Source organism: Pteropus vampyrus, unplaced genomic scaffold (genome assembly GCF_000151845.1).
Source record: "Pteropus vampyrus isolate Shadow unplaced genomic scaffold, Pvam_2.0 Scaffold225, whole genome shotgun sequence".
NCBI classification, from domain to species: Eukaryota; Metazoa; Chordata; class Mammalia; order Chiroptera; family Pteropodidae; genus Pteropus; species Pteropus vampyrus.
This window is the reverse complement of record NW_011889006.1, coordinates 2,865,913-2,885,474: the sequence shown is the minus strand read 5'-3', so window position 1 is coordinate 2,885,474 and position 19,562 is coordinate 2,865,913. Positions and strand designations below refer to the sequence as shown.

The following is a 19,562-nucleotide window of genomic DNA, read 5'->3' as shown; positions in this document are numbered from 1 at the left end:
GTTGAGCCTTGATTGCTGTTGGCACATCAGTGGTGGAGTGGACCCTCAGGCTGACTGGCTTTGAGTATTGGCCACAATCACAGGGTAGGAGCTGCTGTGAGGGGGCTGACCCCATGAAGCAGGATTTGCCTCAGCAGGTTCTGGTGCCTGATGAGACCAACCTCTGGGTATGTCACTTGTGAAGCTAATTGGGGGGTGCTCTGTTGTAGTCTGAAGCCAGCCACCAGGTGTGGTGCAGGGCCTCTTAGGAAAGGCTCTAGTGCAGGCCAAGGTCAGATGTTACCTGTGATGAGCTCAGTGCTACCTGGTAAGAGCTACAAAGCAATCTGAGATTAGCAGCTACCTGTACTGGGCCTTGAGGTATGTGAGAGAGGTCGCTGTGAACTGAGGCCAGCTGCCACCAGTACCGGGCCTGGGATCACTCAGTAAAAGGGCATCCCAAGGCCTACCACTGCCTGCCGGCTGCCCATAAAGTTCACTCACTGAAAGGGCCTCAGGAGGTATGTGAGTTGGGTGAGGAGGGGTCTCAGGGAGTCACCAATGTGGGGGGAGTGATGTTCACCAGGTTAATGTGGATTCAGATTTGGCCATGTGCGGGGAGGGCTCAACACAGGGACAATGGCAGCTGTCCCTCCAGCCCTTGCCCTGAAGTCATACAACTCAATTTCTCCCTGTATGTCTCTGATACCACTCAAGCCTCTGTTCCTTCACCACAGCCCAGGGTGAGTGCTTACAAGCGACTGAGTCTGTGCATGAGCCCTTTAAGAGAACGTCCTGGTTTCTAACAGCCTTCTGTCTCACCTGGACGGATGGAATCCCCTGATTTTCACAGCCAAACGTTACAGGGTCTCCTCCTGGCACTGGTGCTCTGGGCTCAAGAGCTTGATATGAGACTGGGATCCCTCACTCGTAATGGGGGAACCTCTGTAGCTGAGATACCTCTCCTGATTCTCAACTGCCAAACGTGGGTGTGGGACTAGCTCATTCGGCATCTCTGTCCCTTCTACCAGTTTCATCATGGTTTCTTCTCTATATCCTTAGTTATAGAACTTCTGTTCAGCTAGTCTTGAGATGCTTCTCCAGGTTGATCATTCTATAATTTAGTTGTGATTCTGATGTGGTCATGGAAGATGGCAAACACAACATTTATCTACTCTGTCATCTTGACTGGAATGCTAGGGAAAGATATCTTGTAGGACTCAAGCTATAAGCTAGGCCTTGAAGCTTTTTTACCTTTTCACACCAGCTAATCTGAGAAAAAGGGGGCATCTTATTGATCATCTGAGACAAAAACTGAATGGTATTTTATTAAAAGATGTGTAATTTATTTAGATTTAAAATGTGAGCCAGTGAAGACATCTACAAGGAACTTCACCAACTCTCTCCATTTCAGCAGACCTCTCTGATAAGGAAATAAATTGCAAATATAACTGTTAATACAGTTAACTCATCCATCTTTCCCCCAGACTGCTTCTCTTCCTCTATTACATATCTTGAGCACTCAGCCTATTTTCAAAGAATAAAAATATTGTATTTACCCAATCCAAACGGTTAGTAGACTTTCAAATAATAATCATAGCTCTAGATCAATAAAATTGCGATTAGAAATAGATTTAGAGCCAAAAGAACTGGGATGTATGCAATTTTGTATGTGGGATTATACAATTCAGTTCCTCTTTCAACTTTAGTTTCCTTATCTGAAAAGTTCTAAGTAAGACTCAATGAAGAAAAATATAAACTCCCTGTTCTAAAAGAGCTTACAACCTAGAGGAAAAAAGATAAAGAATTACAAATACATGATGATAAAATGTGCTAAAAATGAAGGAGGGTAAGGAGGGGGCACTGAGAGCACAGCACTTCAGCTATGGTGGTGAGGAGAAAAGAGCTTCTGGTGAAGAGACCTTTGAAGGAAATAAAGGAGCCAGTCATGTGGATATGTGGGGAGAGTGCTCCAGGCCAACATGAGAAAACAGTGCAAATGGTCTACTGTGGATGTCTATATTCAAGGAAAAACAAAGGCCAAAGCAGCTGGAATGGAGAGAATGAGTGGAGTGTTAGGTGAGGTCAGAGAATGCACAGGAATACATCATATAGGATCTCTCAGAGCTTACCACACTGTATTATTTGATCATTTAAAGTATTCTACTCTCCTATTATGAGTCTCAAGTCTATCATGTTTATTTTATTTACTGTTATATTTCCCATAGACTAGTACTGTGCCTAGCAAAGGATGGCTATTTGAATATTTACTCACTGAAATCAGGTTAAAATGTAAGTGTAGAAACTCCCTTTACCTATTCAATATATTCGGCAACTTTTACATTGATATAAAAAAGCTAAACTTATTAGTTCCACAATCATTTTTGTAAGTGGAAGATTAAGGTGATTGATTAACTGTCCACTGGCTTTCACTAAAACAATAGCTGCTGACTGACCCTGTTGTAGGTCTTCTACTAGATCACAATAGAATATAAGACCACGCTTCCGTTTCTCTCTTTAAGAACTAAGCAGAAATAAGGAGCTCAGGTGTAAGAAACCTCGGATGGGAACTTGTAAGATAAGGGGAAACATGACAGAAAATAGGAGGGGGAGACAATTTTCCACTTAATGCATGACAATTCAGTTTTCCTGAGATTTGAGGAAACAGTTTGCACTAAGATTCCAAAAACTCTTCATTGCCTACTAAGCTTGATCAGAGAACCACTATCCTTAAGAAAAGGCAACAATGTAGCAGCACAACAGTTGGAGCTTGCTCAAGGGGTTTGGCTCTAATACTGGCCAATTAAAATTTTTGGATTTCTATTGGTAACTAAATATTCGCAGCATGTATATGCACACATATGCCTCACCTATTGCCAAAAATTACCATCAAGAAGCCAACAAAAATGTCCAAATAATTTCCAGTCGTTTAAAAGATCTAGATATATCTTTACAAAAAATGTTGCCATCTGCACAACCACATCATATGGCAGTCAAGAACAACTGGGTATACCCATCTTTTAACTCCACATTTTCTAAACACCATCTCTAACTGTTAGATTCAGTTACTGTACATTGTTCCTGATGATCGAAACTCACTACCTATTATTGATCCTTCTCAAAAGTATAGTCTTACAAATGAAGTATGCAGGTTGCCTATTAACCAAGAAATTAAAAATTTAGTAAAAATTTGAATTGCATGATAAATGAAAAGTGCTAACTGAAACATAAAGACACAAATATACATAACACATGATTAAAAGGCAACTGCAAATATTAAAAGTAATTAGAGATTTTGTTAATTGGCACAGAAAATTCCGGTTCAAAATGATAGCCTGCTCTAAACCTACAGCCTATAGAACCACCCTAGCCACCTACAACATATCTGATTTGGCCTAAACAGTGGGTTTTTGTTTGTTTCATTTCAATGTGAATTTGAATGTTTTTAGAAAGCACAGGTATTCATTCTGTTTTACCACAGACCCTACCATTCCCAGTTGTGGCAGTGAGTCTCATTTATGTTATCTGTCTGGCCCTAAAGGTATATTTAATTTTCAAACCCTAATGTCTTTGGAAAACACTGAAATAACCATAATCCTGGACAAGCACTAATTTTTTTCAGTCATACAAACATCATAAAAAATAAACAATAAAATATTTTCCTAACGGCAACCTTAGGTTCACATCATTCTATTTTCAGAGAGTCTCTGGGACTGAAAACACTTCAGAAGTCGACCACCCCAATTTTTCATCATTTTACAGGGAAGTTAACTGAGGCCCAGAGAGGTAAAGTGACTTGTCCAAGGTCATACGACCAACTGGTAACTTTCAAAAATGTTTTGAATTTATTTCCCCTAAAGAGATTTTGATTTCATCAAGGGCAAAGACTAATGTTTCTGACTATTCTGAGCCTGTTCCAACACTCCACTCATCAAGTATTCAATAAATAGCTGAATACTTCCAAGAGATGAACTCAGTTCTTGTTTATAAATAATTAGAACCCAACTTACACAATGTTGTATGTCACTTATATCGCAATAAAGTTGGAAATAAATAAATACCAGCTACAGTTAAGTAGAAAGAACTGTTTCCTGCTCAAGAGCCATGGTATTTGTTGAAAAATTAAGAAGGAAATTCAACTTTGGTTCGGTATTCCTGAAGTTGATAGTTGATGGGCTTTCAAATGCATAAAGGAGACAAAGGCATTAAAATAGATAAAAGTTAACCTTTCAAACAGACGCTAGCCTTAAATAAAGTCCTTTCGCATAGGAAAAACTGATTCATAATCCAGTTCTATAATGCCTGATTAATACAGCATTTGCCTAGGTCGGCAAATCATCAATTTGTTAAATAAATCCAATGCACTGTACCTAAAATTTTGGGCTATAGCTTGGATCTGATTCAAATGTTTTCCAAAGTAATTCGCAAATACGCTACTTCAGCATTTCTTCCACATCTAGGCAGAATATCAAAACCATCACTCCTACAGCAGTAAAAATACACTGTAAGATATTATAATGATGATATGTTGTTCTACATTTATCCAAATCCATAACATGTAGAGCACCAAGAATGAACCTTAAGGTAACTATGGACTTTGGGTGATTATCATGTGTCAATGTAGGTTCATCCTTGGTAAAAAATGTGCCCTTCTGGGAGGGAGGTGTACTAATTCAGATACTGGAAAAGCTGTAGTAGAGAGCTTGTACGTGTACAAAACACCTGCTGAAATCTATCTTGTACTTACATGAATGCACATGTGTCTTGTACTCACACAGGTGTAACCCAAGCACATGAGAGCATGAATACCCCATTGGGTAACCCTTGCCAATGGGGCCAGGAGCCAGTGAATAAATGCTTCCTATCTGAGATGAATTCTGTATAGCTTCCTAGAAGATCCAGGCAGTTTTCAGCCCAGTTGCCCACAATGGTGACCAACTTAATAACATATCCTTGTATCAGCTTTCTCTCGTCCCTGTTTTATTTTCCCTAGTTCCCCACTACTGGTCTTGAGAATCTTGGCTCTGTTTTCCAGGAGGGTCCCAGGCTAAAATAATAGAGATGATCACAAATCTGGGAGAATTAGCACTATTCATCAGCTTTCTCAACATGGGAGGCCCTCTCTTTGTCCAAGTGCAGAAATCCAATGCTGCAAGGATCAGCTATGAGTTCTAGTATCATTTCTCACACACAAGTGAGATAAAAGAGGAGAAAGAACCTAAATGGAACCAGAGCACCATTACACTTCTTGATATAATAACGTAAAGGTGTCCCTTTAAAAGTTGGGAAAGGCAATTTGAGAACAAAAATCATATTCCAAACTCCCTATACTCTTATTCATTGAACTACTCGGCAAGGACTCACCAATAACTCTCCAAATAAAGTAAAACATGCCTGAAATGATGAAAATACATTGACCGCCCATAATATACATCTTCTGTATCTATCCCATTCCCCCAGAAGAATTGGATGATAGAAATAAAGAATCTTTTGAAGTTTGTATACTGCTAAATGGGTTCAGAAATAGAAAATGGGCTGCTAATCTTCATCCCCTGGCTGAGGAAGACAAATGCAAAAGATTTACTCACACATCATTGAATTCCTCCAGAGACCTTGCAGGTGTAAAAACATCCAACAGACCAATCACCTACAGGAAAACATAAATATCAAACAGTAAATAAGTACTGAACTTAATGTGGTACCCATCAGGTCTTAATATTTTAATATGAATTAATTCCAACTCCCACTATCTCAGTTCAATAACATCCCCAAATCATATGCATACTTAATAAAATAACTACATCTTATTTTCTACCTGAATTATGCTTTTGTTTTTACTTGTTAATATCACATCTCATAAAAGCCTATTTTACTGTTAAAAATCATCAACTCCTTAGAATTTGGTTACACATAGCCATTAGTTTATACAGAAGCAAAAAATTTTTGAGCTCTTGACTTATATATGCACTAATAGTCTATGATTAACAAACAGAAAAAAGTCATACATCTACAGTTGTTATTATAGTATCTTTTTTAAAATGTATTATTATTCCATGAAAAATTTCCATATTATTATATAGTCTTCAAAATTGACATTTTTAAAGCCCCAAAATATTCTCTCAGTATATCCTTGGTATTACTCTTATAACATTCTTTTTTTTTTTTTTTGAGAATATTTTGCCTCTGATTCAGTTATTTTTGGCAGTTTTTTTTTTTTTTTTTTTTGAGAATTTTTTTAAGAGTTTATTTGGGCCAAAACTGACAACACACTGGGGAGTAAGATCTCAAATGCTCCCATAATATTCTTAATATTAAGATAATTTTCTTAATCATTATCAGGCATTTAGATAAGACTAAATTATTTTGAAAGCTATCTTTACACAAGGATAAAGCAAAGAGCTACTTAATACTCAGTAATCCATGGTCTTTGAGTAGTTTTTCTGGTTATGGATTTATACTGTAATCCACATATACTTCACACCCTCCATTTCTCCTAAAACCCAGACTATTCAATTCTACAAAGTTAGGCACTGAGAAGGCAAACAACTATAATTCACTTGTATCAGGTCCAGCCAGATTTAAGGGAGTCTGGAAAAGAAACAAACGAAAGCTAAAAGGCCTTCGTGAAAACTGACCCAGGACTGTTGCCTCATTAGCATGCTGCTCTAACCAACCAAGTTAAATTAATAGCTCTAATGGTAAAACATACCAATGCTCCTAACATTATCATGAAAAAGCACTTCTAATTAGAATGTTACTCCTCTCATCCAAATACCAGACTTTTAAAAGTGATTTCAATTATTTAGTCTGAACCAAAAAGAAAAATAAACCAAAAGAAACTCTTGGAATTCAAGAATAGCTTTTTCAAGTCTTTGCATTTTATTCCAAAGGAAAGGTAGTTAGTTACCCATTAGATCCTTACCCAGATAACTGTTTAAAAGAAAACCAAACTTACCTATAATTGCACTACCTATTAATAACTATCATTAACATTTTGATATATTTCCTTTGGTTTTTTCCAAAGTACATAAATTAAATTGGGGTTATACTACACATAACCCCAATTTATATAAATAGATTTATATCCCGCCTTGTCACTTAACATATGATTATTCTTATGTCCTTATTTTTCAATAATATGCTCTATTATTTGTATATATGTACCATAATTAACTAATTTCCTATCTTTGGACATTTAAGGAACACTGCATGTGTGTGTATATATATGTATATATAACTTTTTTACATTATTTCGATTGTGATTGTGAAAAATCATCCTCCGATCAAAATAAAATTAAACCACTAGAAATCAGATTTACACAGGATTATTCATGCAATAGACACTTTGAAGACAGTAAAGCAAGTTCAAAACATTTTCAAGTAAATGCCCCAATTTCAATTTAACACATGACAGGCATTTTGGAACAACTGTAAGTTTGATCCATGAGCTTTTATATCTTTTTCAATTCCAATAACCCCAGCACTTGGAATAGTGACCAGCTTACAGTAGTTCAATTAATATTTGTTAAATAAATGAAATAAAGGTATCTTCTCTGAATCTCATTCTCTTCATATGAATGAAATGGAAATATCGTTATTTATTTTCACAGTATTGTAGGGAAGATTAGTGGTTATCGCACCCTTGGAGTTTTATAAAGAATTACAAAATAAAAACCACAGAAACAAACTATTCAAAGCAGCTACTTCCAGTAACAAAATTTGAGATATAAAGCTACACTAAATTATTCAAATGATTAATTTTGAAAAAGCATGACTGCATGAAGCACAAGTAACTAATCTAGAAAAAATTGAGCAAAGCATATTAGTAAATACCCTATCAAATTTTAATTTCCTTAAATGTGACACATTTTGAGATTAAAACTACCCATGTTATATCTAAGTATTTTAAATTTTTTGTGGGCTTTTACAAAATGTCCTTTTTCTCTACTAATCATATTTTATGGAGTATTACTAATAAGGAAAATACTGTAAAAACAATTTTCCCAGCATTAAAAAGATCTGGGGAACATTTTAGGAATATTCCATAATCTATTCATTTTTCATTTCTTAAATGGAAATTTCCTTTTAACTTGTCACATTTTAGCCTATTTTCTTACTCTTTCCGCCATTATATGATACCTAAAAGTAGCCCAGAAATCAAATTTTTAGAAAACAAATTTACAAAAATAATCAACAAATAATCAACAAATATCTCTGGTGATTGTCCTACAATGTTCCAGAGGCTGACACAAAGAGGTAATACATTTTTATTAAATTAGCACAAAAAATAAATACTTTAACTCAGTAATCAATCAAAGACAATATTTAATGTACTTAACACAAGCAAACCAAAACAATCACTTGGCCTACCAAGGTGAAGTTAAATATAAGGCTCCAGAATAAAATTTATGAAAGGATTACCTTAATCGTTTTTTAATTTCAAATGTACAGATACCCAGGTCCTTAACTGGGCAGTCTTTGTAGGACCTACCCAGACAGCTAAAGGATGCAGCTGGCAGGCTGCTTCCCTTAATCCTTCCTTAGAGCAGGTGTTAATGAGACCTCGGTCGCAAGTTCAGTGAAAAATAGACCAGCTAACCTCGTTCAGAGAATAACTCTTACTTACAGTCACAGAAGACATCCCCCAGCTTCTGTTACTCATCTGATAAATGTGTACCTGTCATTCACTGTCACTAATAAAAGAAATAAGATGAACTACGAATTGTGGGTCAGATGTACTTTTGTGTAAAAGATCACTTGTGCATTCTGGCATCTTAAAAATTCTTTTTGTTATCAATATTCACTTAAAATTTTCAATAGTTTTAAGCTGTTGCTATTGCTGTTGTCTTTGGCGATCTGGCGGCTAGCTAAAACTTGGTTGGTGGCCCAAAGCAGTGATAAAAAAAAAAAGGAGGAAGAGGGGAATAAAGAAAGGAATTCCTTTTAAAATCCTCATTAAGCTTACTTGGAAGTCTCCTGTTCTTTACCAAGGAAAACCATTTCTACATTTTAAGCACCTAACAATTGTTTGTAGACTAGGCTGAAATTCAGAAAATTTTCCACATTGAGTCAAAAAGTCTTTTGTCCCCTTCCCATTCCCCCTTCAAACATCTGCAACACAATAGAGAACTATGAAACATTCAGACATGTGCCTTCTTTTGTTCAAACAACAAATCGCCAATACCTAAATACAGGTGACCCTGTACATTAATACTGCTAAAACCTAAATATTTTAATATAAAAAAGAATAGACTACTACTAAGCAAGTTGCTTATGAAACAATTTATGTAAATCAAAACCTTGTTTTTCTAATAACGTCAGTCCTCTTTTTAAAAGGAGTCTTGTAACCTTTCCTAAATTAGCAAAATTGTATCCATCACTGTGGCCTCCTCATTTCTACAAATACAAGAATAGCCCAAATGTAACCAGCCTGATATCATATAAGACAGATTTCAAAGTATCTCATTACGGAAAATTAAAGCAATAAGGTTGTTGCTTATGATCACTAGAAAAGCTAAGGCATGGATTCAGATAACCCAAAATAATTTTTGCCCTAAACGTTGGCTTACTTTATATATAAAGAAAAGCAAAACAATAAAGTATAGCACTGGTAATCTTCTAAACCAGATGTTCTTAAATTAGTGTAGGCAACATCAGCGGGATCCCAGGGCCTCCTGGAGATGCTTTGGGCTTCTATAAATGTTTGGCTTGCATTCCATTTTCAAAGTATTCTTTACATTTAAAAAGCTAATGACAATGTCTCTGTCACATTTATTAATGTGTAATGAGAAACAGCATAAACACTCAACTGTGTTAAAAACCAAATGTAAATGTTATCAGTTAAGCTGCCAAGCCATCTCGATTTTATGCAGACCTTGGAATAAAGCTTCTCTTGCTAGCTTTTCCACATTATCTCAGCTTCTTGTAAACATGTCACTGATTACAAAGTCTGCAGCTCTGCACCGAATTTTTTAAAAACTCAGGTTTGCACATGGATGCTCACATTAAATTATACCTAGGAAGAGAGGTTACCTGTAGAAAACAGAATTTTCTCAATAGTATGCAGTTAAAATAAAACATGAAAACAAATAAGAAGGTGCAGCTGTGATTACAACAGCATTCATAATCCAATTGCAAATATGTCTCATTGCTGTCAATTTTGAAGAAATGTATACTTTGTGAAATAAATGAATATGAATAAAGTAGCTCTTATCTGTGATTTTTTCTTACTAGAAACCAAAAAGTTCAATTATTAAAACAGAAAAGATCTAAATAGCCAAGTAATAAATTTAGAATTTGAAGTTTTGTACACAGTAACAATCAATAGGGTCAAATGACTCTAAAATCTCTACGGTCATTGTTTCTACAATATTGCAAATTTTACAGTTCCTTTCATACAGCAATCATATACATTCTTTTTAATCTGATTTTGAAATTCAGGAAAATAAGTGTCCTCAGTTGTATTTTTTCATTTGCATTTAATATGCCAATCGCATCCACTGATTTACCATATTAGAACGTCTAAGCATTCCTTACAGGATGGCATTGTTCCCAAATTTCCAAATTGATAGAAAAGAAAAAGTTTTATTTAACTTAAACAATGTCTTTGTCATATTTATTAAAATACCCAAATCTAGAAAATGCTTTTTTGAAGATTAAAAAGAAAAAATATAATATTAAATTATATATAAAATAATAGCCATCTTTGATAGAACTTTCAGTGAGCCTAAGGCGCTCTTCCTCAAACTTCTCCACTGAAATAACGCATAATAATAAACAGCATGGAATCACATATTCTGATAAGATAGCCATAAGGAAACCCAGTAAAGAATATAAAACTTCTTTGTAATATTTCCTTTTAAAAATCCTTGTGAATTTTGTTATACCTCATAATATATCTTTTTATTTTAAAAAAATTAACACTTTCCGTCTAAAAATCTTTTTGAGTAAAACTCGAAATCCAGGAAGATGTACCAATTTCACTCCAAGGCTTTAAGTAACTACCTTACATAACACAGTGGCCACTAAAACCCTAGTACAAGAAGCATGATCCAAAGTTTGATGTGCTCTAATGTAGTTCCATTTACAGTAATTAAAACACATTTTTTCCCAGTCTATTCCAGAGCAGAATTTATTCTTCCTTGAATGAGTAACTTACATTTTCATGTTTCATATGTTTAAGTAACCGCAGTTCTCTGTAGGTCCTTTTGGCATGAATAATGGACTGAAATGGTCTGGATAGCTTCTTCACTGCCACACGTAACCCAGTTTTTGTGTCAAAAGCAGCACTAAGGGAAAAAAAAAAACATTAATAACCCATCATTAAATACGCTTTGAACACCTCAAAATTAGTATTTACAAGGCTCATTTCCAAATCTAACAGGTCTATAACAAAATACAAAAAAAGCATAAAGATAAAAACTAAAATGACCAATAATCCCATTTTCCAAAGAAATCTTTCATTATTATTTTTGGTGTTCCCTTTCTAGTCTTTTCTTCTATGCATCTAAATCAAGGGTCAGCAAACTTTTCTGTGAATGGCCAGACAGTAAATACTTTAGACTCAACTCTGTGGTCGTAGCTATAAGGTAGCCAGATAATAAATTTAAAAATGAATGTGGCTGTGTTCCAATAACACAAAAATAGACAGCTACCTCATCTAGATGAGCCAACGGATTGATCCACAAAGCGCTAGATTCTGTCTTCTCTGCCTAAGCCTCACTGTTACTTTGCCACCGTATGCTGCCTGATCAGAGTAGAGGCCTTGGAAACCAGCGCATTTTCAGGATGAGTTGGCACAAAAATTTCTTGAGCACCTACAGAGTATCTACCACGTTTTAGAAACTGAGATTCAGTCGGGAACAAGTCCCTCTCTCCTTCCTTCTCTTCCTCTCTGTCAGGGGAAAGGAAGAGAGGGGAAGAGCAGAATAATAAAATAATTTCAAATAGTGTAAATGTTATCAATAAATAAAATAGGATATTAAGATAAAGAGATAAGAAAGCCAACAGAGTGATGCTACTTTATCCAGGTTGTCTAAGGAAGTACATTTGAGCTGAGACAACTGATGATGAGAAAGTAGCAACCCCATAATGAAATAGGGGAAAAGTTTCAAACAGAAGAAAAAATAATGATATTAACATTTAGTGAGTCTTTACTGCATACCAGCAACTGTTCTATATCCTTTACATTAATTTTTAAAATTAACTCTTTTAATTCCCAACATCCCTATGAAGTAAGTACTATTATCATTCCCCCATTTACAAATGAGGAAACTGAAGCACAGAGGTTAAATAACTTGCTCACCGTCACAAAGCTAGAAAGTGGCAGAGCAGAAGTCTGAACCCTGCTCTGCTATTAACCACTTTGCTATGCTGCCTCTCAGAGGAGCAAGCACAAAGGGGAAAAGAAACAGAGGTAGAAAAAATATGGCATGCTGGAGTGAAAGAAAGATGGCCTGTGAAGGTGGAGCACAGGGAGCAAGCAGAATAGAAAAGAATGAGGTCAGAGATGTAGGCAGAGCTAGACCATGTAGGACATCCACAGCAACAAGCTTAACGTGTATTTTAATTATTTTGAGAGACTGGGCTTATTCCATCATGCTTCATTCTCCTGTTTATCTCAGCCAGTTATGGGCATCCAAGACTCTCAGATCTTCTATTATCACCAAACTCTTTCCCATATGACTGACTTACTCCTGAAATTCCCTACCTTCACTCCCAAATCCTTGTTCTTCAACTCTCAATTTGTGATAAATTCTTATAAACCTTCAATCCTTTTTCTGAATCTTCCCTCCATTTCTTTGCTTTAATTGAAAGGAAGCTGTACTTCTCTTATAGCCCTGCCATTTGAGGGCATTCTCTCTCATATCCCAGGCACCTCATGGCTAGCAGGTGGGGTGGATGTCCGCCTTGCCAAGCATTACCACTTCCAGACCATCCCTCCCTTTGTATAAATAAAAGTCCCTGCTCACAGTCACCTCTCTCTCTCTGCCTCTGTTACCCACTGACCTGGAATTTTCCATCAATTGTCACAAAGTTAGTTCCTATCTCAAAGTCTCTCTCCACTCCCAACGTGTCATCATTCTTGGCAACTTCATCCAGGTGGAGAGCACATTCAAAATCCTGGTCTCTCAGTTTCCTGACCTCTCCAGGAAACTCCACCTCATCCAGCTGCCTCCATGGTCACACCCTGCACCTCTATCACCACCAATAACTGTCCTGCCTACTAAATTTTGAATGCCAGCACTCGTTTTTCATCATCAACCTCCTATGTATTTTAGTTAATTCTAGTTTATTTATTCCCTGACTACGATAATTCATTGGCCTTCTCATCATTGCTTATTTTTATCCTTTAACCCTCTTTGGTCTTCATTTCGCTTCTTGCCTGGCTTAGACAGTAGTCTAAGGGCCCTTGTACCTCTCTCTTGTACCTAAGCTCTTTTGTCTGTCTCAGTCTGTCTCTCTCGCCTCCCTCCTTCCCTCCCTCCCTCTCTACCTTCCCTCACCCTCTCTCCTTCGAAGCTTTTCTTCCTCTCTGTCTCTCTGATGTACTCACCTGGATAAAGTCTAACCTTGGGTGATCTTAACTATTTAATTCTCCATGTCTGAATCCAAAAACTAACTGTGGTTGAAGAGAAAGAATGCTAACTATTTAATTCTCCATGTCTGAATCCAAAAACTAACTGTGGTTGAAGAGAAAGAATGCACAATCATATAGATTAGTTTCATTCTTAATTTCTGAGCTTAACCTCAAATAAGGCGGTCAATGCTGCCACTTTTTTCTTAGTAAGTTCATTTTCCTACTCAAAGTCATCATTTAATACCATCTCTCTCCTTAAACCTCAGTTCATCCTCCTTTCTCAGGAGTTGCCCTTGCCTTCATTGAGAAAATAGAAACCATCAAAGAGAAGTTACATGTGCCTACCACTACTAAATCTATAAACCCATCTGCACTGGACCCATCTTCTCTGCTTTCTCTCTTGCTATAAGTCTTATAAAAACCCAAGACTTCAATATATGCTTCAGAGCCATCCTCTCTTATCTTTACAAAGACTTAACCCCTTTGTTCCCTTTCTCTTCTATCACACCATTTTCTCCCTATCTAAGGGATCATTCTCATCAGCATAAATATGCTCTAGTCATTTCCCATCTTCAACAAACAAAATTTCCCTTGACAACTCTCCCTCAGTTAAAATTCTCCAGTGGGTCTCAAAGTACAGTTCCTAGACCAGCAGACTTGGTATCACCTGGGAACTTATAAGAAATGCAAATTCTCAGCTGCCACCCCAGGCCGCCTGAATCAGAAACTCTGAAGTGGGTCTAGTAATCTGTAATTTATCAAGCCCCCCACATAATTCTAAAACACATTGGAGTTTGAGAACCACTAATCAATACCTCTGCTATTCTATGGACCAGCAGCATTGTTATTATCCAGGAGCTCTTTAGAAATACATGAACGCGAGCCCTAGTAAAATCTACATTCTGACAAGATCTCCAGGTAATTCATATACATCTTAAGGTTTGAGAAAGCACACAATATTTTCTCGGCTCCCATTCTTTCCTCAATCTACTCCACTGCTCTTCTTGGGGTCATTAATGACCTGTTATCAAATCCAATGGCTACTTTTCTGGATTAGCAACTGACATGGTTACCACTTTTCCAGTTACCACTTTCCCTTTCTCTAAACATTCTCCATCTTAGAGTACACATCAGCACACTCTACTGGTTTTCTATGACTTCTACGGCACCTACATCTCTGTTTCTACTGCATGTGGTTCCTCTGCTCAAGCTCTGTATGTTGGAGTCCTTCCAGGCATGGTGCTGGGCCCTCTTCTCTTCTCTCTCCCACATTCTCCTTCTAGATGACCTCATCCATACCCCAACTTAAAACTAAATGCCATCTATATATTGAAAACTCCCAAAGCTTATATCTGTCACTGAAATCTCTTCCTAAAGCAAGGAATGCCATCAAGTTTCTAGCTGACCTACTTGTGACTTTAGTGTGCAAGTTCAATTCAGTAGGGAAAAAATAAGAAGTCTACTTGAGCTGCCCGTCCAAGCCATTAGAAGGCATTCTCTATGCCAATAATAAAGTACATATTTTTATCTCTATTTTACTTCTGTATCTATTAAGTAAAAGACAGACTAAGATTAATCAGTACCCTACAGACCCTAATAATCACAATTTATTAGTACTATATGTTGATTTATAATCCAGCAGGATACTTAAATAAGGGCTGGAGCTTTAGTATTAGACTATCTGGATTTTAATTAGTAGCCTATAATCTTGAGAAAGTTAATTAAATTCTCTTAGCCTCATATATAAAATATGAATAATGTTTATATCTAACCTGTAGGATATGTGTTAGAATTAAATGTGAAAAATTTTGTAGCAGGTTTAACAAAGGGTCTGGCCCATGGTAAAGCCCAGTTTTAGACATTACTAATGCCTACCTTTCCCACATATTCTAAGCATCATGAGGGCAGGAAGTATCTTCTGTTTTATTTCCTACTGTATTACACAGGACTCAGCATAATGCCTGGCACATGATACAGTCTCAATAAATGCTTAACAAAGTATAAAACATTATTTTACAACAGAGTTATATGAAATATGGGGGGAAAACCATCAACTTTTCATTTGGCTCTCAATTTTTATAATTTCAATAGCATCTAACAAGAAACAGATATTAATGTTAACAACTTATATTTATTAACTGCTTATTATTGCTAGGCACTATTTTTAGATCTTTACATGAATGAACATCTTTAATTATCATGACTTTATGAGAAGACATTATTATTATTTCCATTTTACAGATGAGAGAACAAAGGCACAAATAGGTTAAGTAGTGTGTCCAGGGTATAGACAGAAAATAGGAGAGCTAGGATTGAAATCCAAGTGGTGTGTTTCAAGCGTGAACTCTTAACCATTATACCATAATGGAAAAGCAAGTTCAACTTGTTTAATAGTTCAGTCTATTTTAAACATGTTCTAATTATATGAACTCTGTTTTAAAAAAAAAAAATGCTTCCTGTTACAATTAATAACATTTCATAAATACAAGTTTTTTCCTGTAATATGAAATTGAATTCAGAGTAGTATTAATGAAAAGTACTTTATAAGAAATAGCTCTTACTTTCTATGTATTACTCTATTAAGGAGAAGTTTTCAATCCCTACAGTTCTACTACTCCCTGTGAATCTAAAACATTAAAGGAGTCAGTGATATGGTATCTCACAAATACCAAAATATCACTTCCTAAGTATTTACTGAAATTATCTACTTCGTGAGATTCTTTGTGGATATAAAAGAAGCATAAAATATAGTTCCTGATATCATAGAACTTACCATCTAACTGGGATGATGAAACATATATAAATGCAAAGAATGCCCAATACTCCATTGCAACTATATATAGAGACCATTTTCAAAAATGTTAGATTCAAAAATATATAAAGTAGGTTTAAAATATATAAGGGGTTCAAAATATATAAATATTCATTGCAGCCTGTTTACAAGAACAAACCCAGAAACTACCTTAACATCAAATAGGGGAGAGTTTAAATTATGGTACATTCTCATGTATCATATAATATAGCCATCAACAAGAATCTCCACATACTAATATGTACATGTTATATTATTTGTGGTAAAGAAAACAAGTTTCAGAAGAATGATCTTATCTATGGGGAAAAAATGTGTACTCATACATATATACATATATATGCAGAGAAGAAATGTCTACTATACTCAAACTTTTAATGGATTTGCTTTTTGATTTATCTTCTGAGCTTATATCTTTTAATCTGATTTTATAAAAATGAGCTTATATTTTTTAATAAGGGCATTAGTAAGGTTAGAAGCAGAAGTCATCTGTATTGTTCTGTTACCCTAAAACAAGAGACTCTAATTAAACCACTATTAACAATTATATTTCCTTCAAATAATATTCACAGGGCTATATTCATAATATACAAATAAATTTGTATCTTCCATCCCTAAACCATAAGCATTTTCCATTTTACTAAACAAACATTAACAATAATTTCACTAAATATCTGTACTACAATCTATTCAATCCTTCTCTTATTGATGGGCATTATAGTCATTTCATTCATTCACACACACACACACACACACACACAAATAATATAATTACTACTACAATGGACATCTTAATTCATACTTCTTCTTCCATAACTGAATGATTTCCTTAGAATAGACTATTTTTACTTCAAAGGACATATACTCCCTACTTTTATCTTTTTATTTTTTTCACACACGCCCACTTTTAAAAACATATTTTACTTACAGAAGAGAACAAGCTGGAATTGTTCAGAGAAACTGCTCTCAGCATATTAGTAATTGCTATAGCAAAAGCTGCTGAAGCAAGGAATATAGGATCCATTCCCACCTCTACCTCTTTTAGCAATTAACTGCTCAAACCTAGCCTTCTGTTTCTATCACTAATCAAAGCAATATTTGGAGAGAGGAGAAATCATGTATTTAATTGTAAACTGATCATTGCAATTACCAAAAGCAGAAATTCCTAATAATTTTTTTAAAAACCAAATCACCTGATAAACCAATTAAAAAGAAGGAAACCAACTGAGAAGAAATTCAAATAGTTGAATATCTGATTATGCCACGTGTTATTTAGAAAATGTTTTAACACTTATACTAATAACTTTATGAGATAGTTCTATTTACTTTCCAAACTAAGAAACTAATGGCCACAAACATTAACAATTCCCCCAAGGTCATATAACTCACACAGCAGGATTCAAACCCGGATCTGTCTAATTCCAATGCTTACTCTTTTCCCAGGACATCAAGCTACCAGGAATAAGGACAACCCTAGGACCAGTTATCAGTTTTGCCTTTATTATAATGATTCACTTAGTAGTATTACCAGTTTTGAAGATTCCTATTAAATCACATTTTTAAAACTACAACTACAAATAAAACCTTGTTTTCATAAACAACATAAAATGGAATTATCTTTATGATGATCAGGTTCTCCAAACTAAAATTCGGAACACACTACTTTATAAGATTTTCCCCAATTATAAATTCACTTGAGGTCTTTCAAAGTTATAAAGTTAATTCACATTTTATGAAATCATTGTTAGGGTAAAAAAAATAAAGGAATAAATATAAAATTCATTAAAAGCAGTTATTATAATATTAGGATGTCATTGTCACTCATCTACTGTTGACCATGAATCCAGTATCTAGGACACGATAATTTTCACTAAGGAAAATTAAATGTTTCACTACACATTCATACTTGCCTCCCCCCATAACTGGCTGAAAAAAAAGCTTACCAGATTCTTAATACATTCTAATATATTTTGTTTAACTTCTAAATTTATTTACATATACCACCCTGTTTTATTCCGTAATGAATTAAAGCAGCCTGGAAATATATATACACAACTTGACATAATAGTAATTGATTAAAGGTAAGTAAGATAAGAAATTCTACATGGGTGAGGTTAGCACACAAATGTTTATCAGGAGGTCCTTTCTGATAAGAGGTGGGCCACAAATTTGGCTCTGAGTTTACTAGAGCCATCACAAAAAAAGAACACAACCAGTGAAGACATAAGTCACAGGAACCATACAATAAAAACAAACCAGGTACTCAGGAGAACTAAAGAGTAATTACTTCTATAGTAAAACTGGAGAAAAGTTCCTCCTGTGTATGTTTATGAAGGAGACACTGTATAATGTGGTAAAAATGTCCTACCAAGATCCTTACACAAACACCATAGTGTCAGATGATTCTTTTCTTAGAGCATCCATTAGTAGATTTTAATAAAGCCAAAATACAATTCATTATTAGCAAAGGAGGGGAGGAGAGTACAAAACAGCATGGTATGCTGTTCTCTGACAGACTTAATCTAAAAGGAAATCTTAAGAATATTTAGAAAAATACATAACAAGCTCCATATTCCTTAGACAATCCTCCAACGATGATTTCCATTAATTGAGCTTTAGGTAGGTAGAGACATAGGGCCTTTGTGTTTATGCTCCATGACTGGCACCTGGCTGGCAGATTTTCTATATTGCAAGGTAAAGGCAGATCAATACGCTTTAACAGCTGAGTTGGTAGGTAGAGGAAAGGAGACGACCTATTAAAAAAAAAAAGATGATGTGCTGCCTAACCTGAACAAGAGCCCACAATCACACAACATGAGAGTATAAATGACTATGACTACGGGAGAATTTTCCTAAAATAGAAAAAAAAAAAAAAAAAGTGGGGGGTTTCCCCAACAGAATGAAGAATGGGCAAGTCTCTGAGTAATTTGTGGGGATCATAAGTGATTTTACAATTTCTTTCAATGGTCATAGATGACTTCTCTAATCCCCAAATGATGTTATTAAGGAAAAAAATGGGCCCTCAATAATGGTTAAGAAGACAAACACAATTAACATCGTTAAAATGGCCATATTATCCAAAGCAATCTATAGATTCAATGCAATCAAAACACCAATGGCATTTTTCACAGAACTAGAACAAATAATCCTAAAATTTATATGGAACCATTAAAGACCCCGAATAGCCACGGCAGT

The 19,562-nt window shown here is 35.4% G+C and overlaps 1 protein-coding gene across 4 annotated transcripts in view; it reads right to left on the bottom strand.

Moving 5' to 3' along the window:
- MAPK14 (mitogen-activated protein kinase 14) overlaps positions 1 to 19,562 on the bottom strand; it is a 73,717-nt gene that overhangs the window by 33,746 nt on the left and 20,409 nt on the right. For all 4 annotated transcript variants that reach the window (XM_011373544.2, XM_011373542.2, XM_011373543.2 and 1 more), the window contains 2 exons: positions 11,138 to 11,267; positions 5,568 to 5,626 (listed from right to left, as the gene is read on the bottom strand). In XM_011373544.2, the coding sequence (XP_011371846.1) occupies positions 5,568 to 5,626; positions 11,138 to 11,267 (189 nt within the window). The remainder of the gene's footprint in view (positions 1 to 5,567; positions 5,627 to 11,137; positions 11,268 to 19,562) is intronic.